The 22642-nt window shown below is 42.2% G+C and overlaps 2 protein-coding genes across 12 annotated transcripts in view; both read right to left on the bottom strand.

Moving 5' to 3' along the window:
* LOC111864695 (neuropeptide F receptor) overlaps positions 1–15322 on the bottom strand; it is a 221363-nt gene extending 206041 nt beyond the window's left edge. The window contains exons 1-3 of one of the 10 annotated variants that reach the window (XM_033751541.1): positions 15183–15322; positions 14219–14293; positions 12615–13066 (exon numbers count right to left, since the gene is read on the bottom strand). The gene's annotated coding sequence lies outside the window, so the exon portion shown is untranslated. Of the gene's footprint in view, positions 1–12614; positions 13106–13695; positions 13715–14218; positions 14294–14958 lie in introns of those variants that run through there. The other 9 variants (XM_033751540.1, XM_023852129.2, XM_023852134.2 and 6 more) reach the window with 9 other exon arrangements.
* Positions 15323–20178: 4856 nt separating this feature from the next.
* LOC111864684 (4-hydroxy-2-oxoglutarate aldolase, mitochondrial-like) overlaps positions 20179–22642 on the bottom strand; it is a 45209-nt gene continuing 42745 nt past the window's right edge. For both annotated transcript variants that reach the window (XM_023852107.2, XM_023852108.2), the window contains one exon: positions 20179–21269. In XM_023852107.2, the coding sequence (XP_023707875.1) occupies positions 21111–21269 (159 nt within the window). In that variant the 3' untranslated portion in view covers positions 20179–21110. The remainder of the gene's footprint in view (positions 21270–22642) is intronic.

Below are 22642 nucleotides of genomic sequence, written 5' to 3'. Positions count from 1 at the left end.
GTGGGACTAAGTCCCTTGTACTGCGGCCACTTCTGGCCTACTGTACCAGCCCCAGATGATAGGTGAGGGTGATTGTGGAGCAACTGGTGGAATGAAGATTGGCAGGGGAAACCGAAGTACTCGGAGAAAACCTGCCCCAGCGCCACTTTGTCCACCACAAATCCCACTTGACCAGACCCCGGATCGAACCCGGGCCGCCGCGGTGGGAAGCCAGTGACTAACCGCTTGAGCTATGGCGCGGCCTACTCACTGGGGGCTACAGCACAGTTCAGTTATTCAGAACCCTTCAGAAGGATTAAGAGACGAACACATTATACGTACATTGCCCAGCAATACTGGACAGAACTTTAGATAAACTGAAGGTAATAAAGCAGTTCTAAAGGGTTGTGATGATAGTGCATGGGGCATATCACTCGGGATTACTGAAATTCTGGACTTTATCTCTCGTCTAATATTCTAAAAGAGCACGAGGTTTCAGAAACTGGACCTTTTGTGTTCTTTTAGGATATTGAACGGCGAGCTAGATCCAGAAACTTGGTAATTTCAAGGATTAAAACCATATTTGAAACAACGGTTCCAACAGTTTTAAATTACAATAAAGAGGAAATGCGAATTTTAATCGTATTTCAACACTCTCGATGGTTCGCAACATAATGACTTACTTCTCTGTGCCTCTACATACTGCGAATGCTGTATCCTGGTGTTCTGGGAAGTTAGTTGAATGATGGTACACCTGTCGATAGTGTGTGATATACACTTAGGCAGATAAGGAAGTAGATTTGCACGTCACTATGGCGTTAAATATTAACTCAGGTGGGGTGGACGTTATTTTACAAGTTACTGAATTTTGGCACTTCATTAAGCCTCCCAATTAGCTGGGAAAAACGTAAGTTAAATAGTTAGTTCCAGGATTTCAGTAGTCTGATCGCTATTTGCCTATTTACCTGCTTATGTATTTCAGTGTGCTGTAGAAATCATGACATACAGATAGGGAACAGATGTTTTGAAAATGTGGCACAGTTCAGATATTTGGGGACAACGATAACACATCGAAACCTGATTCAGGAGGAAATTAAGAGGAGACTGAACTCGGGTAATGCTTGCTACCATTCAGTCCAGAGCCTTTTGTCTTCTCGTCTGTTGTCCAAAATCATAAAAATTAGAATATACAAAACTATAATTTTGCCTGTGGTTCTGTATGGGTGTGAAACTTGGTCTCTGACATTAAGGGAGGAACATAGACTGAGGGTGTTTGAGAACAGGGTGTTGAGGAGAATATTTGGGCCGAAGAGAGATGAAGTGAGAGGAGGTTTGAGAAAACTGCATAATGAGGAGCTTCATAACTTGTACTCTTCTCCAAGTATAATTAGAATGATCAAGTCAAGGAAGATGAGGTGAGGTGAGGTGAGGTGAGCATGGCATGTAGCACGAATGGGAGACAATAGGAATGTTTATAGGGTATTGGTGGGAAAGACAGAAGGAAAGGGGCCACTAGAAAAACCAAGGCGTAGGTGGGTGGACAATATTAAAATGAATCTTAGAGAGATCGGATTGGATGGTATTGATTTGATTGATCTGGCTCACGATAGGGACCAGTGGAGGACTCTTTTGCACACGGTAATGAACCTTCGGGGTCCATAAAATGCTGGGAAATTCTTGAGTAGCTGCAGAATTGGCGGTTCCTCAAGCAGGGCTCAGCTCCGTAAGTCAGTAAGTAGATAGTTTGCGGGTTATACTCGTATACCGGTACTTAGTTCGTTAGGAATTTTTTATTGCCAGTTGAGTGGGACTAAGTCCCTTGCACTGCGGCCACTTCTGGCCTATCGTACCAACCCCAGATGATAGGTGAGGGTGATTGTGGAGCAATTGGTGGAATGAAGACTGGCAGGGGAAACCGAAGTACTCGGATGAAACCTGCCCCAGTGCCACTTTGTCCACACAAATCCCACTTCACCAGACCCGGGATCGAACCCGGGCCGCCGCGGTGGGAAGCCAGCGACTAATCGCTTGAGATATGGCGCGGCCTAGTTTATTAGGTAAGTATTTGGTTATTTATGTAATGCCGTAGAATTTCGGCAAGGGTTTTTGTAACTTTTAGGTATTAAGTTATCTTGGGCCCAGTAGAGAAGTTAGACGAAGGGTAAAGTTTGAAGAGAATGCGGAAGAGTGACGTCAGCAGGAAATTGTCGCATTGCTTAGACCGCTGATTCACGCGGAAGAGACTGAAAACGGCTGTACGGCCAAGGCGTACAGAGTGCCGACTGAGCGAGACGGCCTGAGGAGATCCAACCCTTTTTACCCAGCTGACCAACGAGAGACGGACCCTTGGGGGAAAATTCGCTCTAGTGAAGAAGCGGAGCTTACCCCAAAGACAGGTGTCAGCAGGGGGGAGGTTATAAAGTTGCGGACGCAACTGGAAGAGCGTCTATCATTGAATCGATCATGGAATCTTTTCGGATCAAGCAATCAATCTTTTGATCATCGTAACTGAGTGTAGTAGCCAGCCAGAACCATGGTCGTGCCAGACCAAGTGAGGGACACCATCAGCTTCCTACACCAAGTAAGTGGAACTGTTCATATCAGTCATGGGTATACAGTGAGATATTATTAAAGTGTCATGTTACAGGGTTAGGGCAGAGAGAGTAGGCTCTGAGTGGGGACGTAGGAAGACCTCGAAGGCTAAGGATGGTGAATCCAAGTGTATTTTTCTCTAAATTACAATGTGTACGTAACCGGCCACTTTCGGCCATGAAAGTGATATGTATAAAGTGTATATATATTAGTAGACGAGAGTGGACCGAGTGAAGGGGATGTGTAGTGTTAATGACTCACCCCCAGTCACACCCTCTATTTCCTCGTTCTCCCGTACCTCCCTGTTATCGGGACTGGGAACTCACGCCAAGAGGTAGTTAACGAGTCAAGTACCAAGTGCTTAGCCTTGAAACTGGCCATTCCCCAAGGGCGCAACGGCATGGATGGCGGAAGAGGTGGATAGATCCATCCACGCCCTCCTACGCGCCATAACATATGGTGACAGGGAGTGGGGTACTTCCTCGCCCCCCTGTCTCCACGGCGTAACAATGGTGGCAGTGGTAGGATACCTCCACGCCCCCCTGTCACCACGGCATAACAATTTACATGGATATTTCTCTAAGTTGTCCAATTAATTACTTAGTTAGCTGCTTATTTAATCAATTTCTTAATTGTTTCGCTAATTACCTATGCACGCATTTCACTCATATAGACAGTTGGCTGAGTACATGGTAAAAAAGAAGCTATCCCTGTAACAAGCCATGGAGGCTCATAGGATTATGAGACGTCGAGTTTGCAGCATTTTCTAGACAGCCGGCTAAAATATGGCGGTTAGGTTGTCAGCCTTACGCTCCGGTCGCTCTTTACCCCCAGGAAGGTTCCTGGTATTCATTTCTGTTCGAGGCCGAGTCGACCCCAGGGCCACAGTGCGGTTGGAAGGTTTACGTACATTGAAAAGTTCAATTACCTCATCGGGAATTGAATCCGCGGCCTTCCAGCTTGTAGCACAGTGCCTCAACCAACTACACTACCTCGTGCCCTGGTAGATGGTAAGTTAGCTATTTATAGGCTTGATCAGTTATGTATCTACTTTTCTAATTAGTTACTTCTTTTACGTGCAAGTTAGGTGTGTCATAAAATGGCTGTTACTACAGTTATGTATTTTAGGAAATTAGTAATTCGATTTGGTTGAAAGCACAATAATTACTAAATTAAGTAGTTAGAAAGTAAACCGATTTGTAAGTTACTACATTTTTACTTAGCTATTCAGAGCCAGGAGTCGATCACGGTGGCTGTTTGGTCTAAGGCATGAATTGTCATCGCTTGCTCGAACGCTGGGATCCTGGGTTCGAATCCCACTAAAGGCATGGATGTCTGTGTGAGTTTATTTTTCGTTTGTGTTGTTCTGTGTGTAGGTAGCGGCCTTGCGAAGGGGCTGATCCCCCGTCCAAGGACTCCTACCGACTGTGTAAAAGGTCAAGAAATTGAAAAAGCGGCCAAGGCCAACAAATGTCTGTAGAATAATAATAATAACAATTCAGTGCATGGAAATATTGCCAGTATATTAGCCAATTAACCAGGAAGATAATTAGTTACTTAGCTGCGTAGTTACTAAGCAAATTGGGTAGCCACTTTGTTACTTAGCTAGTTATTCACTGTACGGAAACTCTGCTCTTCATGACGCCCGGTGATGAGCGGAAATTCACTGAGTACCCGAATGGCTTATGTAATGGTTGCTGTGGATTAACTGCCCTGTGTCCACACACCAGCGTCGCCTCATGAGAGCAGTGCAAACATGACATGACGACCATAAGTTTCACCATTACCACGTGCGTTAAAACTACTTCCCGATAACATTCAGTATATACACTGCTGAAAAAGAAATTATGTCCGAAGTTTTAAAACTTTCCACGTTACGCGCGAGATATCTCGCTTAAGAACTCTGGTCCAGCTGGTTCACATTTATGTAATGGATCGGTTAAAGAATTATTTCACTCTCTCTCAAACTGTTATGTCTATTAATTTCTTCTTCTTCTTTTTCTTCTTCTTCTACCTTTCGTATCAGGCCATCTTCCTGTTCCACATCAGACCTAATCTGGAACCACTGATCTTACAGATGGTAGGAGCCCGACACAAGGCCGTTACCTACACAGACAGACAGACATGCCTTGAGTGGGATTAGAACCCAAGATCCCAATGTTTGAGCGGGAGAAGACATTTCATGTCTCGGACGGTGCCATCACTGTGACCGGCTATTAGCTTTTTAACAGCAGAAATTATACTGTGGCATGTAGATCCGTTGCTAGGCAACGACCGTAAAAGAAGCAGCTATATAACAGTCGTTGCTAAGTAATGGCTTCGCAAACAAGCATGTTTCTTTGGCAACAAATGGATAGCAATGATATTATGGCATTTTTTGTGCGGTCCGTGTCGAGATGTTATAAGTCAGTTTGAATTGAGTTGGTTGGTGAGTGACTGAGTTAGTCAGTTTGTGACTTAGAGAACTACTGGTAACTGAGGCCGGGGGTAGTTCGAAACCCAGAGGAAGAGAAAAGTCCGCCGTTGAAAGCCGCTACGAAGCAACGGTTAGTGGAGACTGTAACAGACCGAGAACTTTAGTATGTGTGTGATAGTGACTTGTGAAGTGTAGTAACGACCTGTATAAGTGTGCAATAACTCCGGTTACCAATCCAAACCCCTCCTATATACACACTTGAACTCGTGACAATATGTTGCCATTGTATGCAGTTAAAAAATGGAGTAACTGCACATAAATACAACAACGAAATATTAAAGTAACTTTTAAGAACTATTTATAAAATTGCAATAGCTAAAGGTGTTATTCTGGACAAATCGTTTCGAATAGGACGTTGCAAATCAGGCACAAAATTTTCATGGAAATATAAGAAAATTTACATTTAATTTAATGCGTAAAATTATATTAATGTAGACCTAACTCGCGCAGCGCAAAATTTGAATGACAGACTCATTACGCTACATTGACAGAAGTGAGGTACACGAACCTGTCTCACAACCCACAGACTCCTGTCTAGGGCACATCTGTAAAGAGAAGAAGTGTCACTGCATGCTCGGATAAGAATGAGTTACGGCAATATAAACATTGTACACGATATGAAGTAAATTCCACCACCCAGTGCAAGGATACAGAGAAGAAAACGGATTGGTTAATCCTCGGTCAAATTTAGGCACTCCTCCTGTCCACTCGTTTACACAACAGATAGGCACCGGCTTTGGTCCAGTCCACTAGCTGAAGTAAGATTTGCAGGGTGTGAATGAATGCATGAGGGGTGGACCATAAAATCCGGCTCTTGCAATGTGACCTTGAATTATCTATTGTGCTTCCCCTTTTTTGATTAACCCTTTATCGATCCTACACTTCGAATGAAATGCAGGACTTTGTTTCTGGGGGCGTCATAGTAGTCATTTGGATCCATACAGAACTGGCCCAGGTGATGTAATCTTAAATATGCTATGCCCCACGGTCATACATGATGTGTGTGGCTGATTCTATTTTTACCAGAAACGTTTTGCAATTGAGTTCATTTGTCAACCCATCTTCACTGGTACATGCTTATTTTTAATAGAACCTTCGTTTTCTTGGCAGAGAGTAAAAGTCCCTTTGAAGGGTCGCAGGATGTGTAAAATTATCCGTGGCTTTAGTCCGCAAGCAAATTATACCGACCGAGAGATCGCCGCTTGTCGGCGAAGTTAGTGCTAACTTTAGCAGATAGAGGGCGTTGCGTGGTCAGCGCAACGAATCCCCATGGTCGTTAATCTCGGTTTTCTAGACCGCTACTCTTCCATTCAAGTAGCTCCTCAATTATCATCACGAGGCTGAGTGGACCCCGTTCCAGAGCCATTACTTCTCAGAAAATCTGGTAGCGCTGGGAATCGAAACTGGAACCTCTGGATTTATAGCCAGGAACTCTGACCACTAGACCAGAGGCGGTCCGCAGGATGTGTATGCGTTATAATAGGGCTGTAGTCACAGTGCGTCACCGTTTGTCCTCAGGACGGGTGTGCATTGCAACTTACATGCACGATGTAATAGCAGGGCCTGTATTTGTTTTCGGCAGACCTGATTTCGAATATCGACCCAGAGATCCACACTAACGCTACAGATTTCTTGATCACTTTCTTGCAGTCCCTCTGGGAAAACCTTGACCCTAAGACGTATTTTGACGGATATGAGACGTCTATCGCTTTGCTTTGCCGATTGTGGAACTTGAGCTGATTAAAATCGAAAAAGGTTTTTTATTTGTGTGATAACAGATGGCAGGAGCTTCATAACTTGTTCTCTTCTCCAAGTATAATTAGAATGATCAAGCCAAGAAGGATGAGATGGGCAGGGCATGTAACACGAATGGGGGAGACGAGTAATGCATATAGGATATTGGTGGGAAAGCCAGAAGGAAAGAGACCACAGGGAAAACCAAGTCGTAGGTGGGTAAACAATATTAAAATGGATCTTAGAGAGATAGGATTGGATATGGATTGGATTGATCTGGCTCAGGATAGGTACAAGTGGATGGCTCTTGTGAACACGGTAATGAACCTTTGGATTCCGTAAAATGCTGGGGATAACAGATGGCAGGGTTCGTTCACGGAATTCGTACGATAACTTGGACGCGTTTAGTTCGAATGCTCTGAAATTGTTTTGATTGACTCCTTTGATATTTAATGACGCTGTCAGCGTCGACATTTTTTTAGCGTCCATGATAAGATGATTAATGAATATGGAGGGAGCTATTGATGGAACGAGAATTAGCAGAGGAAATCGAAGTACTCGGAGAAAACCTCCCCCAGCGTCACTGTGTTCACCACAAATCCCAAATAACGTGACCCGGCAGGGCCGCTTTTGTAAGCCGACAACTAACTTTCTCAGCTACAACACGACCGCTGAAATTGCTGTATGAAGATAACTTACGGTAATAGATCATATTTCAACGCCCTTTATAAATCACCATTCACACGCCACTCAACGTTACACTTGAAAGATCGTTATTAAATAAACATCGTGTTACAGAATAAGTTGGCTTAGGGGTAACGCTCTAGATTAGGTTCGGACCTCTTCCTTCGAGATCCTTTTCAATTCATTTATCATCCTGCCAGTCGAAGTCCAGATGGTGGGAGCGTCGTTAGGTTCCTCACGAATTAACATCCGTGCTCCTTCCAAGTTCACTGCGAATTCGTCTCACAGAAGCGTCAGCAACAGACAGGGGTGACGTGTATGATGACGTCATACTGTGCGATATGCTGCTGTAAAAGTTGTCGCCACGTCGCGAATTCTGTAAACACATTATCGTGCTGCTTGTTCACAAAACCGTGGTCACAGTTACGTCCGAGTAATGACATATATTGGGGCTCTTTGCACAAAGTGCTCCTTATCACGCATTTTGTAGGGAGGGGGGGGATGAGGAGGTGTCGTGACCGCCATCCATCCGTCTCATCTGTCCGCATGTGTTTGTCTACGAAACTACCCAAAGGATTCTGTTAAAATATAGTCCATGTAAGAAGATGCCGTCTTCTGTGATGTGGTGCAGTGTAGATCTTGTGTGAACCGACGCATCGGAGGAANGGGGGAAGCATTATAGACACCGCTAAGCAAGTGACCGAACTCGCTTGCTCGGCGGGACTGATGGTACGCACCATTTATCGGTAGGGTATAGAGACTGGTAGAATATCATAGAGGGAAGCACAATAAATCAAACTGGTCGCGGTGCATGGTGAAACCCACCCTGTCTAACTAACTAACTACTCTTGGAGCTGAGCCTTTCTTGAAGTGAAGCCAAATCTGCAGCTACTCAAGAATTTCCCAGCATTTTATGGAACCCGAAGGTTCATTACCGTGTTCACAAGAGCCCTCCACTGGTCCCTATCCTGAGCCAGGTCAATCAAATCCATACCATCACATCCTATCTCTCTAAGATTCATTTTAATATTGTCCACCCACCTACGCCTTGGTCTTCCCAGTGGTCTCTTTCCTTCTGGCTTTCCCACCAATATCCTATATGCATTCCTCTTCTCTCCCATTCGTGCTACATGCCCTGCCCACCTCGTCCTCCTTGACTTGATCATTCTAATTTTACTTGTCACCTACATCTTCAGGGTAGAGAAATCTGCGGGCGAGGTACCAGCGTGAGGATGTGGCTGCAGTTTGTCATAATTCAAACCGGCGTACATAAATGGAACTGCAGATGTTTGGAACTTGCTCTAACAAATCGATATTATTTATTTTATTTATTTGAGGGGATATTTTCTATACGAAAAGCAGTGGATATAGCGACCAGCTATTGTCTAAGGCCTCTATGTGGTCCGTTCGCATCGCTCGAGTTTCAAGAGGAACTGGTAGGTCTGTAACACATCTCTCGCACCTCTGTAAACAGAGCGTGTAACCCCTCCACACGAGTTGGTGCACAGTACATTTTCTGGTCGAACTGTATATATTAGGGGTAGATACAGCACTGAGAAACTTGAGAAGGAAGTCACTCTGAAGGAGGAAAATGAGTATGAAATATTAGGGAGAAAGGAGGGCAAAAGAAAGAAAGAAAGAAGAAAGGAAAATGAAAAAAAAATAGAAAGACAAGAGGAACAAGCAAAGAAAAGAGAATAAGTTGGAAAAAACAGAAAAAAATTATATGAAGAGCAATGAAAAGACGTAAAGAAAGGAATACGGAGAGAAAATAAAATAGAAGAAGATTAAGAAATAAAGACGAACGAAAAATACAGAAATAAATAGAAGGTAAATCGAAGAATGTGGGTAAAAATAGAAAGAAAGATGACAGGAACAAGCAAAGTAAAGAGACAGAATAAGTTGGCAAAGACAGAAAGAAATATATTAAGAGGGATAAAAAGACGTTAAGAAATGAAAAAGGCATGAATGTAAAATAAAGAAAGGCTGAAGGGATAAAACAGGAACAAAAAAGATACAGACGGAAATCAGGAAGACATAAATAAAAGAATGAAAGAAATAAAAAAAAGGCAGGAGTTCTCTCCAAGTTTTGTTATGATGATGATAGAAATGATTACGGGCTATGCATTAGATGTGGTAGGGCAGCTATCTTGACGTCAAAATCAAATGGGCCCTGGGTCCAGTTAAAGGAATATAAAAACATACCGCAGTTGCAGACAAGGGAGACTATGCAACTGAACACAAAGGAAATAAATATTTACATGTTCAGAGAACCAGCAAGGAAATATTGATGGAATGGATATCACCACAAAACAAAACCAGGAGGTAAGCCTGTGTATGGAAGGAGTTGGCAGTGACAAATGAATCTCATGTGCACTCTATCAGGCAAACAATTCTAACGTGAAAAGGTAAAGTTGTCCCTGTGCTTAACTATTTAGCACTACGCGATGAAGGCGTATGGCGGAGTGGATATATATATATCCATATTTTCATAACCTCGGTAATAGTTGGATGTGAGAGTGGTCAGCTTCACACCCCGGCCGCTTTGCACCCGGGGAAAGAGCACTCGGTACACATTGGATAGGAGACTGGGTGGACACTAGAACCGGTCTGGACGACGTGGGGAAAAGAAAATTCTTGACTCAACCGGGACTCGAACTCCGACCCCTCCGCCTTCCAGCTAGTAGCCAGTTCCTACTTCGTGGAAAACACACCGAGTTTCTGCTACAAAAACCAAATGGTTGACGCTGTTTAGCAAATTTATCGCTGCATAGTCTGAGTATTATACAAAATATGATGTGGAAATTAAAAGATTTTTAATGATAAACGGGCCACAGATCTTGAAAGTTTTTAGCCACCGATTGCATAATACGTGGCTCCCGTCAGTGAACGTATGGGGCGAGAGAGGGAGATGCGGGAGAGAAAGAGATTGTTAAGAAGCATATGATGAAGGGACAAGGAGAGAAGAGAGGAGGAAAAGTGGTAATATTAAGTAAACATTGGCGATTTTCAAGCTTTACTTTCGCAACATTCAGTTTTAGTACCAGGCTATGTGGTTTTGGGCACACACCACTTACATCCACGTGTCAGCTCATTTCATTTTACTGCCAGTAATAATGGTCACACTGCAGACCGAGATATCTCGTAAAAGGAGTTAACAGGAGGCTGTAGGTGATGTCTGCATAAAAGCCTCACAGCCTGGGACAGAGGCTGAATGTTGCGAAGAAGGGACAAAACATCACGAAGTTAGTTATTCGGTTATGGCAGAAGAATGCTAAAATATAGTAAGAGTGTCGTAGTAGCAGTAGCAGTTAGTAGTAGCAGTATATCAGTAAACATATACAGGCAAAGCCATCCCTGTAACTGGCCGTGAAGGCCCATAGGGTTGTGAGACGTCGAGGCTCCCACATTTTCTTCAGAAAATCGGTTCAGAGAAGGCGGTAAGTTTCTCAGTCTTACGCACCGGCAGCCCTTTAACCCCAGGAAGATTCCTGGTACTCATTTCTGTTAGCGGCTGAGTCGACCACAAGGCCATACTGCGGCTGTAAGGATTGTCAATTGAAAAATCCAATGACCTCATCAGGGAAACAAACCCGCGACCTTCCGGCTTGTAGCATAGTGCCTCAACCAACTACGCTATCGTGTGCCCCAGTATATCAGTACAATTACTATCAGAAGTAGTAGTAGTAGTAGTAGTAGTAGTAGTAGTAGTAGTAGTAGTAGTAGTAGTAGTAGTAGTAGTAGATGATTAATCGTGAGCTAATGCAGATGACTGAGAAGAGATAATAAGATGATGAAAAGAGACAAAACAATATGAGGATGGAGGAAGGAAATTCATGGAACAAGGAAGAAGGACGAAGGTGGAAGAAAAGGAGGAACAAGTAAAACAAAGAGAAGGTTAGCAAATACTGGTAACGGGGGCTTGAAATGAGTTTAAATAGCAGACAAATGAAAGCTTCGTTTTTAATTACTGGGAAAAAAAAATTATCCACCAAGTGTAACAGATTTGATTAAAGAGATGAAACTGGATATATGCCCTTTTTTGTTTGATCTATTCTACTAAATTTGTTACACAGGATGGCTTTTTATTCCAATAATTAATTACTACAAGTGTAACGGTGAGGATATCACATACTAGAAACACCTTTTGTTGTGTTGTTAACACTGTGTTTTGTTTGTGCCCAGATTCTGTCAGCCTATTGAGGAGTATTAAATCAACACATGACAATAAACTTACAGGAGAAATGAAGGGCGTTAAAAGTCGTTGAAATCTGTCAAAGGTTTCAAAATAAACGCGTTTAAGTTCATTATAAGCTCTCGTGTAAAGTGACAGTTAAATGGATTGAAGTAAATAAAATCTTAAATCACATTTTTCTCATAACAGAAATGCTATACAGGGTGATTCATTTGTAGGAGACACCGAAATAGTAATTATAAATCACGCAATAATTTATCGATGAAGAAAAAACCTTGGCGAATATATATCTCGGTAAATGTGAGGATAATTGAATTATAAAAAAAAAAAACTGAAATCGGTTTCCCTCCATTTCGAGACACGTATTTTAATTTTCATCACAATCCGTCAAAGGACTATAACAATATACATATTAAATAAATAAATTAAAGAAATAAATATTTCTTTAAGCCTTCGAATATAGTTACCTTTAAAATGAGCCAAACTAAACCAAAATTGGTCGTACCATAATTTGAGGCACTACTCCGATTTTCTGTGGAGGGACTGAGGAAACCCTCAAGAAACCCCAGAGAGGATATTTCCGGCCGAAATACGAACCGCGTTCTATCCGAATAGAAGCGAAGAGCGTTATCGCTTGAAACAACCGGTTCGGATCTGGGATATGTCGCCGTATATACTATTTAATGTTTGCCAATTTTTTTAGAAACCTTCCTCCTCCATCTTTTGGGTGCAAGACTCTTTTACCCTGAAGCTGGAGGCAGCAGGTTCCTCCGTAACGTTGGTAAATATCAACCAGGGAATACACGGCATCACATTCCAAACGATAGTACTGATAGACGTGTAGGAACTCATATCCGATGCACTGCATTGTCGAAGTTAAGTTCTCGGACTGGTGACCTAAGTAAACAGCCTAGTGGACTGTTACAAGATAAGACAAGTTTCAATTTTACTCACCGATACGTAGGCATGATGTTAACAGGGATGTCCAGCGGTGCGTTTGCTTCAGCAGTTCAATGTGTGATTACTTCAAGGCACACTAGCAGAAGATGACGTCATAACGTTTGTATTTCTTTCGTAATTCGCAATCACTTTATAAACACGCCACACACACTTCTTATCAACTCTTCACGATAAGCCTTATTGCATCATATTCAGTTATATCACTCACAACACAAAACAAGCCCCATCAGTTGATTTGACAATGTTTTTGTGCATCTCAAACTGCATAGCGTGAAAGAGCCGAACTGTTGACGAGCAATAAACTGGAAACAGTTTGTAAGGAAGCAATCGTGCCTAATAGTGGTACTATTTCGGAACTTGTCTGTAGGAGCTGAGGAAAACCATGACTATCCTCAGTCAGGATATCCGGTGTCCCGGCCAGGATTAGAACCGAGCACCTTCCGCATCTACAACGTTACCGCTAAGCCAATCTGCTAGACTGTGAACTAGGTTAAAATGGTTCTGATGGTGTATAATGGCAAGCTTTTGTGAACACGAATATGAAACTTCTGATGCTACGAAATTTGGGTGATTTGGGTAGGTGAGTAATTATAAATTTTGTGGGGACAGCCCCGTATCCTGGAGTCAGTGAGGCAACCGGTTCGTTAGCCTGTTATTTAAGTGGTCTTCCGCTGTTGCTTGTAACATCGCGTGATATAGCTCACTTACTCATGGAGCTGAGCCCTTCTTGAGACGCTGCCAATTCTGCAGCTACTCAAGAACTTCCTAGCATTTTATGGAACCCGAAGGTTCATCAACATGTTCATAAGAGCCCTCCACTGCTCCCGATCCTGAGCCAGATCAATCCAATCGATACCATCCAATCCTTTCTCTCTAAGATTCATTTTAATATTGTCCACCAATCTATGCCTTCGTCTTCCTAGAGGCCTCTTTCCTTCTGGCTTTCCCACCAATATCCTATACGATATATCCTATATCCTCGTATGCATTCCTCGTCTCCCCCATTCGTGCTACATGCCCTGCCCACCTCATCCTCCTTGACTTGATCATTCTAATTATATTTGGAGAAGAGTACAAGTTATGAAGCTCCTCATTATGCAGTTTTCTCCAACCTCCTGTTACTTCATCTCTCTTCGGTCCAAATATTCTCCTCAACACCCTGTTCTCAAACACCCTCAGTCTATGTTCCTCCCTTAATGTCAGAAACCAAGTTTCACACCCATACAGAACCACATGAAGAATTACAGTTTTGTATATAACATATATATTTATTGAACGACGCTGTAAATGTCCCAGCGTTGAATGTTACGTATGATTGTCACTGGATCATGAATTGGAAAGGAAACGATCGTGGTACTGTTCACCTTGTGGGGGTGAGGGAAACCACGAAAAATCTATGCAAAAATATTTTGTATCCGGGACAACATTTGAACCCAGGACCCCTTACAGGCCTATATGAAGCTGCAACGCTAATCACGTGACAGCGAAAATCGATCCTTAATATAATAGAAAATGTTCCGGTTTAACATAATATTAAAATTTCCAAAGAATGCATTGTATTTGTAATAATGTATTGCACATATCAAGCCCAATCCTACCATGTCTGATGTAAGATAGGAGTTGTTTCTATTTTGGGACAATCACTTCGCTGTAATGCACCTGTAACTAACCCACTGCAAGACAGCAATACGGTAAAGCTACACAGCAAGGGGTGGACAGACTAACTGAACGTCGGAATGACAAATTTTGAAAGGTCTGGAAAAAGCAAAGAAAAGTGGGATTTGTTAGTGGTGTTCTGTTACATGTTTACCACGAAAGTTTATTATGATTAATCTATCTGTAAAATGTTAAAAAAGCTGCATTTGACTAGCAAACCACAGTCTGAGAGGCCTATTCATGCTATATACTCACATGTACTAAAATGAGCGAGAACTAATATAACCTAACTTAAAGAAATGCATTTTAATAAGTGTAAAAGTAAAAAAAAAAAAGTAAGTAAAGCTATCCCTGTAAGAGGCCATGGAGGCCCACAGGGTTGTGAGACGTTTAGGTTCCCACATTTCTAGACAATCGGCTCATAAATGGCGGCAAGGTTATCAGCCCTACGCTCCGGCCGCCCTTTACCCCCAAGAACATTCCAAGAATATTCTTGGTAGTCATTTCTGTTAGAGGCTGAGTCGACCCCAGGGCCACAATGCGGCTGGAAGGATTAGGTCGATTGAAAGAAATCCAATGACCTCATCGGGATTTGAACCTGCGACCTTCCGGCTTGTAGCATAGTGCCTCAACAAACTACGCTACCACGTGCCCCACTAAAATGAGTAAGAACTAATATAACCTGATTTAATGACATGTACTTTAATAAGAGTAGGCTATTCTAAAACTATTGCCGACTCCAGTCTGTATAAGATCACTGTAAAAGTGATAATCCTGCCCACTAGAAAACGCATCATGGCAGTCATGTGAACTCGGCACTCTAATAACGCTAATAACTGACAACCAAAGCACACAAAGTAATACTATAACAGCACTATAAGCACTCATTTCGCGATAGAAGCCAACCACATTTCACTGTAACAAAAGTAACACAGAACGGTGTACGATATTCTCCAGTTGTCTCTGTCTTTACACTGGCCAATGACAAACGCCATGAACTCACGCCATTCCCTCCACTATGCACTCGAATGTGTACAACTGCACAACGTCGGGGCGGTCGGCGGCTAGCCAGCCTTCACTTGTCTTCTATACGTCAGTGATATTCGATCCTGCCGAATTTATAAACGTAAATTTCTCTCTTATAGAAGGATTTCCCTTTCATGTTTTATGACCAAGCTATAGGTAAATTTATCAGCGTTTAGATATCGTATTGACAAACATAATACTTAAATACATTTTTAGTTAAAGTATGGAGTTAAGAAAGTCATGTGAACAATAATAAAAACCGTTACTATTAATTCATTTAAAGACTATATCAGCCCAGATGTCATTTAAACCAAGCGAAATTTTCTAATTTGCATCAAGTAAAAGTAAAAAATTCCGTGTAGGAAACTAATTATTCAAAACTGTCAGTATGTAACGTATTTAAGGTACCTTGCGACAGAATTAAGATTAAGGATAAACGTGTAATAAATAAACGGGTAGGTGCTAGGAAAAGTGACCTATGTAACTAACGCCAGTGACCCGAGCCCTTCCTGAGAATTCAACAGTCGCCTACTTAAATTTCCAGCACTTTAGGGAAACCTAGTGTTCATTATCGTGTTCACAAAAGTCCCCACTGACCCTTTTCCTCAGCCAGATGAATCCAGTCCACACTTCAATCATATTTCTCTAAGCTGCTTCTTAATATTACAATTCCATCTAAGTTTAGGAATTCCCTGTGGTCTATTTCCTTCATGTTTTCCTACAAAAATTCAGTATACATTCATCTTGGTTCCAGTGCCCTGACCACTTCATGCTCCTGACTTGATTATTTAGTAAGGTGTACGAATTACGAAGCCCTTCAGTATGTAATTTTCTCCAACCTCCTACCATTTCATCCCTCTTCAGTCCAAATATCCCCCCTCAGCGCCCTGTTCTGAAAAACCTTCAATTATGTTCTTCCTTTAATGTCGGAGACCATGTTTTACACCCATAAAAGAAACCAAGGCAAAATTTAAAATCTTTATGTTTTACTCCAGGGTTACAGATTATGAGAATATTAATCATTCAATTCAAAGTTCTGAAGTATGTGTTCGAAACAAGTAAACGTACCTATGAATTAAATTATTTATGTATACGCATATATTTTGGGAAAACAGTTCTGTGTTTAACTGAGCACTACGGCATGAAGACGTATAGAAGAGTGGAGGTAGAGCTTCACGCATTCTAACCTCGGTATTAGATGGAGATAAGTGGTCAGGTTCATGATCCGGCCGCTATGCCCCAAGCATGATTTACAGACTTGAACACATTCTCTGTTACCACTAAATAAGAGAAGCAATGAAAAATGGAAACTTGTTTGTTTTCACCCATTTACAGAAATAAGAATTTTCAAAATGCCCAGAAAATTTACGAGTGTTATACAGAGGACCCAGATATGTTATGAATGACAAGGAATATTAGAGGTGTCATGAATAATGCCGGGAAATATTACTAATATTTATAGAATTAGCCGGTCACGGTAGCCGGGCGGTCTAAGGCATGTACTGTTTTCGCTCGCTCGGAAGCCGGGATCGTGGGTTCGAATTCCACCCAGAGCATGGATGTTCAGTGTTTGTGTGTGTATGCGTTTTTCTGTGTTTGTGTACAGGTAGAGGCCTTGCGACCAGCTGATCACCCGCCCAAGGAGTCCTACCGACTGTCTAACATCTAGTAAACGGAAGTGAAACGGAGAGTTCTATGGAGGTAGGCTAAGGCCCAAACTGGGGCTTTAGCGTCAAAGGGGGGAAAAAATAGTATAGAATGTCCAGAAATATTAAAAGTGACATAAATGTTGCTCGGAAATACAGTGCGGTCGTGTTTTATGCGAAGACGAGTTCCTGAGGACCGCGCATGCGTGAATCTTGCCGAATATTTTGGCTTTCGCATTATTTCAAACTTTGCGAATAAAGTTACATATTAATATTTTTTATATCGCACTATTTCAAATTCGCATTAAATGCGACGGAGACTTATTAAGAATATTATACAGGACTGCCGTAAGTGTTATGACGTTATGCAAAATGCCTACGGATATTAGGAATGATAAACGAAAAATCATTGGGGCGTCTTTTTATTTTCTCATATATGTCATAGGTAGAGACATTCTTTTTATGGCGGAAAAAATCTTCCTGATGTTTTTACGGATTTATTTCTTTTGAAACCACCTGAATAAGAGAAAGTTATTTTTGTTACGCCGTATGTATATCTGTCTGAATATAGTCGTATATACGGATTTTCTTTTCGATATTGCGTGAACGGGTGGATGTATTGTTCGCTTCTTTGTTCTTTTCTTTCAGTTATCCTTCCTCTTTCTATCTTCCTTTCTTTATCTGATCTTTCCTTTACTTATTTCTTTCCTCGTTTCTCTCTTAATTTTCTTCTTGATTCACTTTGTTTATTACGAAATTCAGAAACTGTCAATTGCCTGTAATTCCTATGATTCATAAAAATATTGTAGCATACAGACCCGTTGCTAAGCGATGACTCTGTAGGCAGCGGCCGTTGCTAGGTTACGCTCTCAGCATGCACGGAACAATAGAAGAACTGCGTTTTCTACGTGGCCGGTCCCCAAATTTTATAACCGGGAGATCTGGAGCTTAGTCAGTTCTAGAAGTCATACAAAATCATGATAACGAAAATGTTGGCAATACTGGACAAGGCGAAGCCCGACACAAAACGTATAAGAGGCTTAAACTTGGCAGGGGTCAAGCATACGACCGTTCAAGTAACTAGACTGCCGTTGTAGCGGAAGCTACTAGAAATATGGCATAATCTGCAGTACTCAGCCTGGACTCCCAGAGGTTCTGTATATATTTTATATACCGTATTTACGCATGTATAGGCCGCGTGCGTGTATAGGCGGCAGCACAATTTTCAGACAGAAATTATAGAAAAAATAATTTTCTTGGAATATTATTTCAGGAGTATTACACCCTGTATTACTAATTATGAATATAATTTTTTTAAATGAAGTGTGATTTCGAATATTTCGAATATAAGCCGCACCCCAGTTTTCCTCTTGAATTTTTGGCAAAAAATGTGCGGCCTATACATGCGTAAATACGGTATATTTATTAACATGTTTAGCATGTAAAATGTAAATATCCTTTACATTATGACAAATGACTTACTACCGCAGACAATAACTCTGACAAAAGACAATCCCATCCTCTCGTCAGAGACGGCGCCCCACAATAACAAAACCGTACATATCAAACAATAATAAATATCTGGTCATGAGCCCCAGATTGGGCTCGACACCAAGATTTATTGACTGACTGACTGACTGACTGACTGACCGTCAGTCGCAATGTGACTTTGACTTTCAGTTGAGAATGAGTTCTGTATGGGAGTCTGTGAAGTGAGGATTTCAGCCGAAGGCAGAGGAATATCCATTCTTGGAGCCGTTACCAGGAAACGTCTAGTAACAGACTGTGTGCTCTAGTGAACTGTGAAGTGTAGAAATAGCGATAATAATATAGTTATTTTTAATTACGACCTGTAGATGGTCAATAAATCTATTCACCAATCCAAACCCCGTCTATAGTCACACACATACTATATGTAACACTATGCATGACAAATGCCTGCGAACTTTTAATACTTTTTTTGCCCCAGAATATTAATTTGTATTCTACCTCCACTTTGTGCACGTGTTATCTCTAGTTGGAAGGCATTTAATTCAGCAGCGGAAGTCCGGAAGTTGTGCCTGCTACGTCAGCATGGTAGAAACAAATGACGTCAACATGTGACGAGAATTGAATATCGGCAAATATAATTATATTAGGGTACCATGGGAATCATAACAATGAAGATGCAAACCATGGCAATATATCCGGCGCCCATGAATTACCTATGGATGCAGACACATCCGATGTAGCTTCACAGTACATTTTTGCTGTTCCAACATTCCAATATTCATGTATTTGAAATTATCTTAATTATATATAACGATATTTATTTAATATCGGAAGCTTAAAATCTTCCATAAAAGAACATTTATTACTGTGTATACAACCTATTTTAAACAGAAAAAGAATTGACTTCTACACTATTGGTAAATGAGCCGTCAGCTTCAGGCTCCGGTCGCTTTACCCCTGGGCAAGAAGTCTTGCAAGTATGTACACAATTTGCAATGCAACTTCACAGTGCTCATAATTACTGGGATTTTGACTACGCCCATCATCCGGTATTCTAGAAAATAGAAAACACAACGTTTCACAAACTGGATCTCTTTCCGTCTTCAGGTGAGGGGGGTGGGAGACATCTACCCTTTTGGGTCCCTTAGAAAGAGCTGACCTCAGTCACTGGAGATTAATTCTTTCTAAGAGACCCAACAGGGTAGGTAGCTTCTTCTCCCTTCACCTGAGGACGGAAACAGCTCCATTCTCCGAAACGTTTTCTAGTTTCTGGAATACCGGAAAATGGACAAAGTCTGAAAATCCAGTAATTCTGAGTGTTATGCACCATCGTCAGAGCCCTTTAGAATCAACCTCTCTGTGGTCTGAAGTTGCCTCAAACAGCATATGGTCTAGCAACAACCAAACAGGCAGGACGCAATGTAAAAGAATCAAAGACAGAGGAGGGGTTGTATAACAGAAGAATAGACAAAATTTTAGTGACTGATTTTTTGGCTGTGACCGCCTCTGTGGTCTAGTGGTCAGAGTTCCTGGCTACAGATCCAGAGTTACCGGGTTCGATTCCCGGCGCTACCAGATTTTCTGAGAAGTAGTGGGTCTCGAACGGGGCCTACTCAGCCTCGTGAGGATAACTCAGGAGCTATTTCAAGGAAACATGGCTCCGGTCTAGAAAACCGAGATTAACGGCCGTGGGGATTCGTTGCGCTGACCATGCGACACCCTCTATCCGCTAAGTTGGCACTAATTTCGCCGGCAAGCGGGGGTCGCTCGGTCGGTATAGTTCGTTTGTGGACTAAAGTCAAGGAGTTTGTTAGTTTGTTGATTTTTTGGCTGTAAGACGCTGTTTGAACTTCAGCTGTTATAGGCGTGTACGAGTAGTACCGAATTTTACTCGGAAGGTTACCATGACCGGTCAGAACGTAAGGATTGGAAACACGCGATACTGAAACTGTTTAATATAAACTTAGCGTGTAAATAAAGCGACTAGCCGCTGGCTGGATGAACTGGTTTCATTCCTGGTAGGATCGGTGCCACTAGAATACGTGGATTTGTACGTCTACATCGCTGATAAGACTTCAAGCGTTAGTGCTTAGACATGGGGGATGTTCCTATCTTTAGTCCAATAACGTTGGCCTCACAACACACAACACCTTTCCCCATTACTTGCCATTGGCCTCCATTTCTTCACTTTCAGCTCTAGTAAATCATCTTCTAATCACCTCAATGTGGGCCTTCGCACTTTTGTTCTATCTCACAGCTTAATTTCATTAATTTTGTTTCATTCAACGTGCAAGGTAAACGCTAAGTTGTTCCTGTGCTAAATTAAGCACTAAGCTATAAAGATGCTTAGGGAATGGAGGCACAGATCCATGTATTCTTAACCTAGGCACAAGATGAAATGGAAGTCAGTGATCAGCTTCAGTCTCCGGCCGCGTTCTCCCCGGAACCCATCATATAAGAGGTTCTATGGACCACAGAGCAGATCTGAACAAAGTGAAGAAGAGGAACATACGAGTATATCCTGTCCTAGCCGTCAAGCCAGCAGAGTTGTCGCTATACTGACTGACATATCCCAGCCTATAATTCTACAACAAACTTGCATCAACTACTTTTATTAATGTAATTAGAATATATGAATGTTTAAATACATGAAATGTAAACATTTGTATGATTAGCATTTTGGGTGGAATCCGTTTTTGATGAATGCATCCCGAACTCGGCGCCTTTCGGAATCTGTGAGCGGCTGTAGAGGCTGCCTACATGGCCCTCCATACAGGCCCATCATGTTCATGGCCTCCTTCATTGCAGGTACTCCGAGTTCCCGCGTCACCTGGAAATCAAACAAGATTAGCTATTACTAATTCTAACCCCAGCCACACATATGCAATAACATATTTCTGCGACATAATCTTAACGCCTCTAGAAGTTTCGACCATGAAACGAACCTCGGATTACAAGGCTGAGGAATAGGAGTGCTAGTCACTCAGTAGATTTCAGTAACTTGAAACAGGCTGCAATTTTCTCCCGTCCTATAACTAATAATTCAAAACACATGAGTCCAACCCTTAGTAAAGTTAAAGCTATCTATGTAACAGGCCGTGGAGGCCCATAGGGTTGCGAGACGTCGAGGCTCCCATATTTTCTCTAGACAATCAGCTCACAGATGGCGGTGAGGTTGGCAGTCTTACGCGCCGGCCCCTTTTTACCCCCAGGAAGATTTCTGGTACTCATTTCTGTTAGAGGTTGGGTCGACCCCAGGGCCATACTGCGGCTGGAAGGATTGTAAATTGAAAAATCCAGTGACCTCATCGGGAATCGAATCCACGACCCTCCGGCTTGTAACTAATGCCTCAACCATCTACGTTACTGAGTGCCCCCTAACCCTTGATAAAGGTAGAAGATAAAATTATTCTTGAGTTAAATAAATTAATCACCACACCGTGAAGACGTATGGAGGGAGTGAAGTTCTACATCTACAGCCCATAGTATACATTGCATAGGAAGCTGGATGGACCCTGGAGCTGACCTGGACACTGTGGAGAAGAGAAAAAACATACGTGGTGCTATCCAAAAGTTACCGAAATTTTAATTTTATGCGCGAATGGTTATGAGTACATCGAAATACCGCTAGGTATCTCCCCACACACCCTTCTTGAATCAGTGTGGCAAGCGGCGTCGAGTTGAGTGGTTGAGTTTATTGTTGGTGAACGTATTTCAGTGAGTTTGCGGTTTTGCGATGGCTGACCTGAGAGAGCAGCGTGTCTGTATAAAGTTTTGTTTTAAACTTGGGAAAACCGCTGCAGAAACGCGCCAAATGTTGAAGCAAGCTTTTTGTGAAAACAGTTTAGGCCAGACACAGACTTACGACTGGTATAAGCGTTTCAAAAATGGCCGAATATCGACTGATGATGACGATCGTTCGGGACGGCCGTCAACGGGCAAAACACCAGAAAATGTCGCGAAATTAGGGATCTGATTCTGCAAGATCGTAGACTGACCATCCAAGACCTCTGTAACACCTTGGGACTAAGTTATGGTACATGTCAACGAATTTTGTTAGAGGAACTGAACATGAGGAGGATTGCGGCGAAGTTTGCGCCACGACTGCTGCAAAATGAACAGATGCAACATCGCTTGGAAGTCTGCAGGGAACTTCAACAACAGCTTCAAGAGGATCCAAACTTTCTTTCAAAGGTTGTCACT

This window comes from Cryptotermes secundus, unplaced genomic scaffold (assembly GCF_002891405.2).
Source record: "Cryptotermes secundus unplaced genomic scaffold, Csec_1.0 scaffold441, whole genome shotgun sequence".
NCBI lineage: Eukaryota > Metazoa > Arthropoda > Insecta > Blattodea > Kalotermitidae > Cryptotermes > Cryptotermes secundus.
Note: the sequence above shows the minus strand (reverse complement) of the source record. Positions and strands in the feature narration are given on the sequence as shown.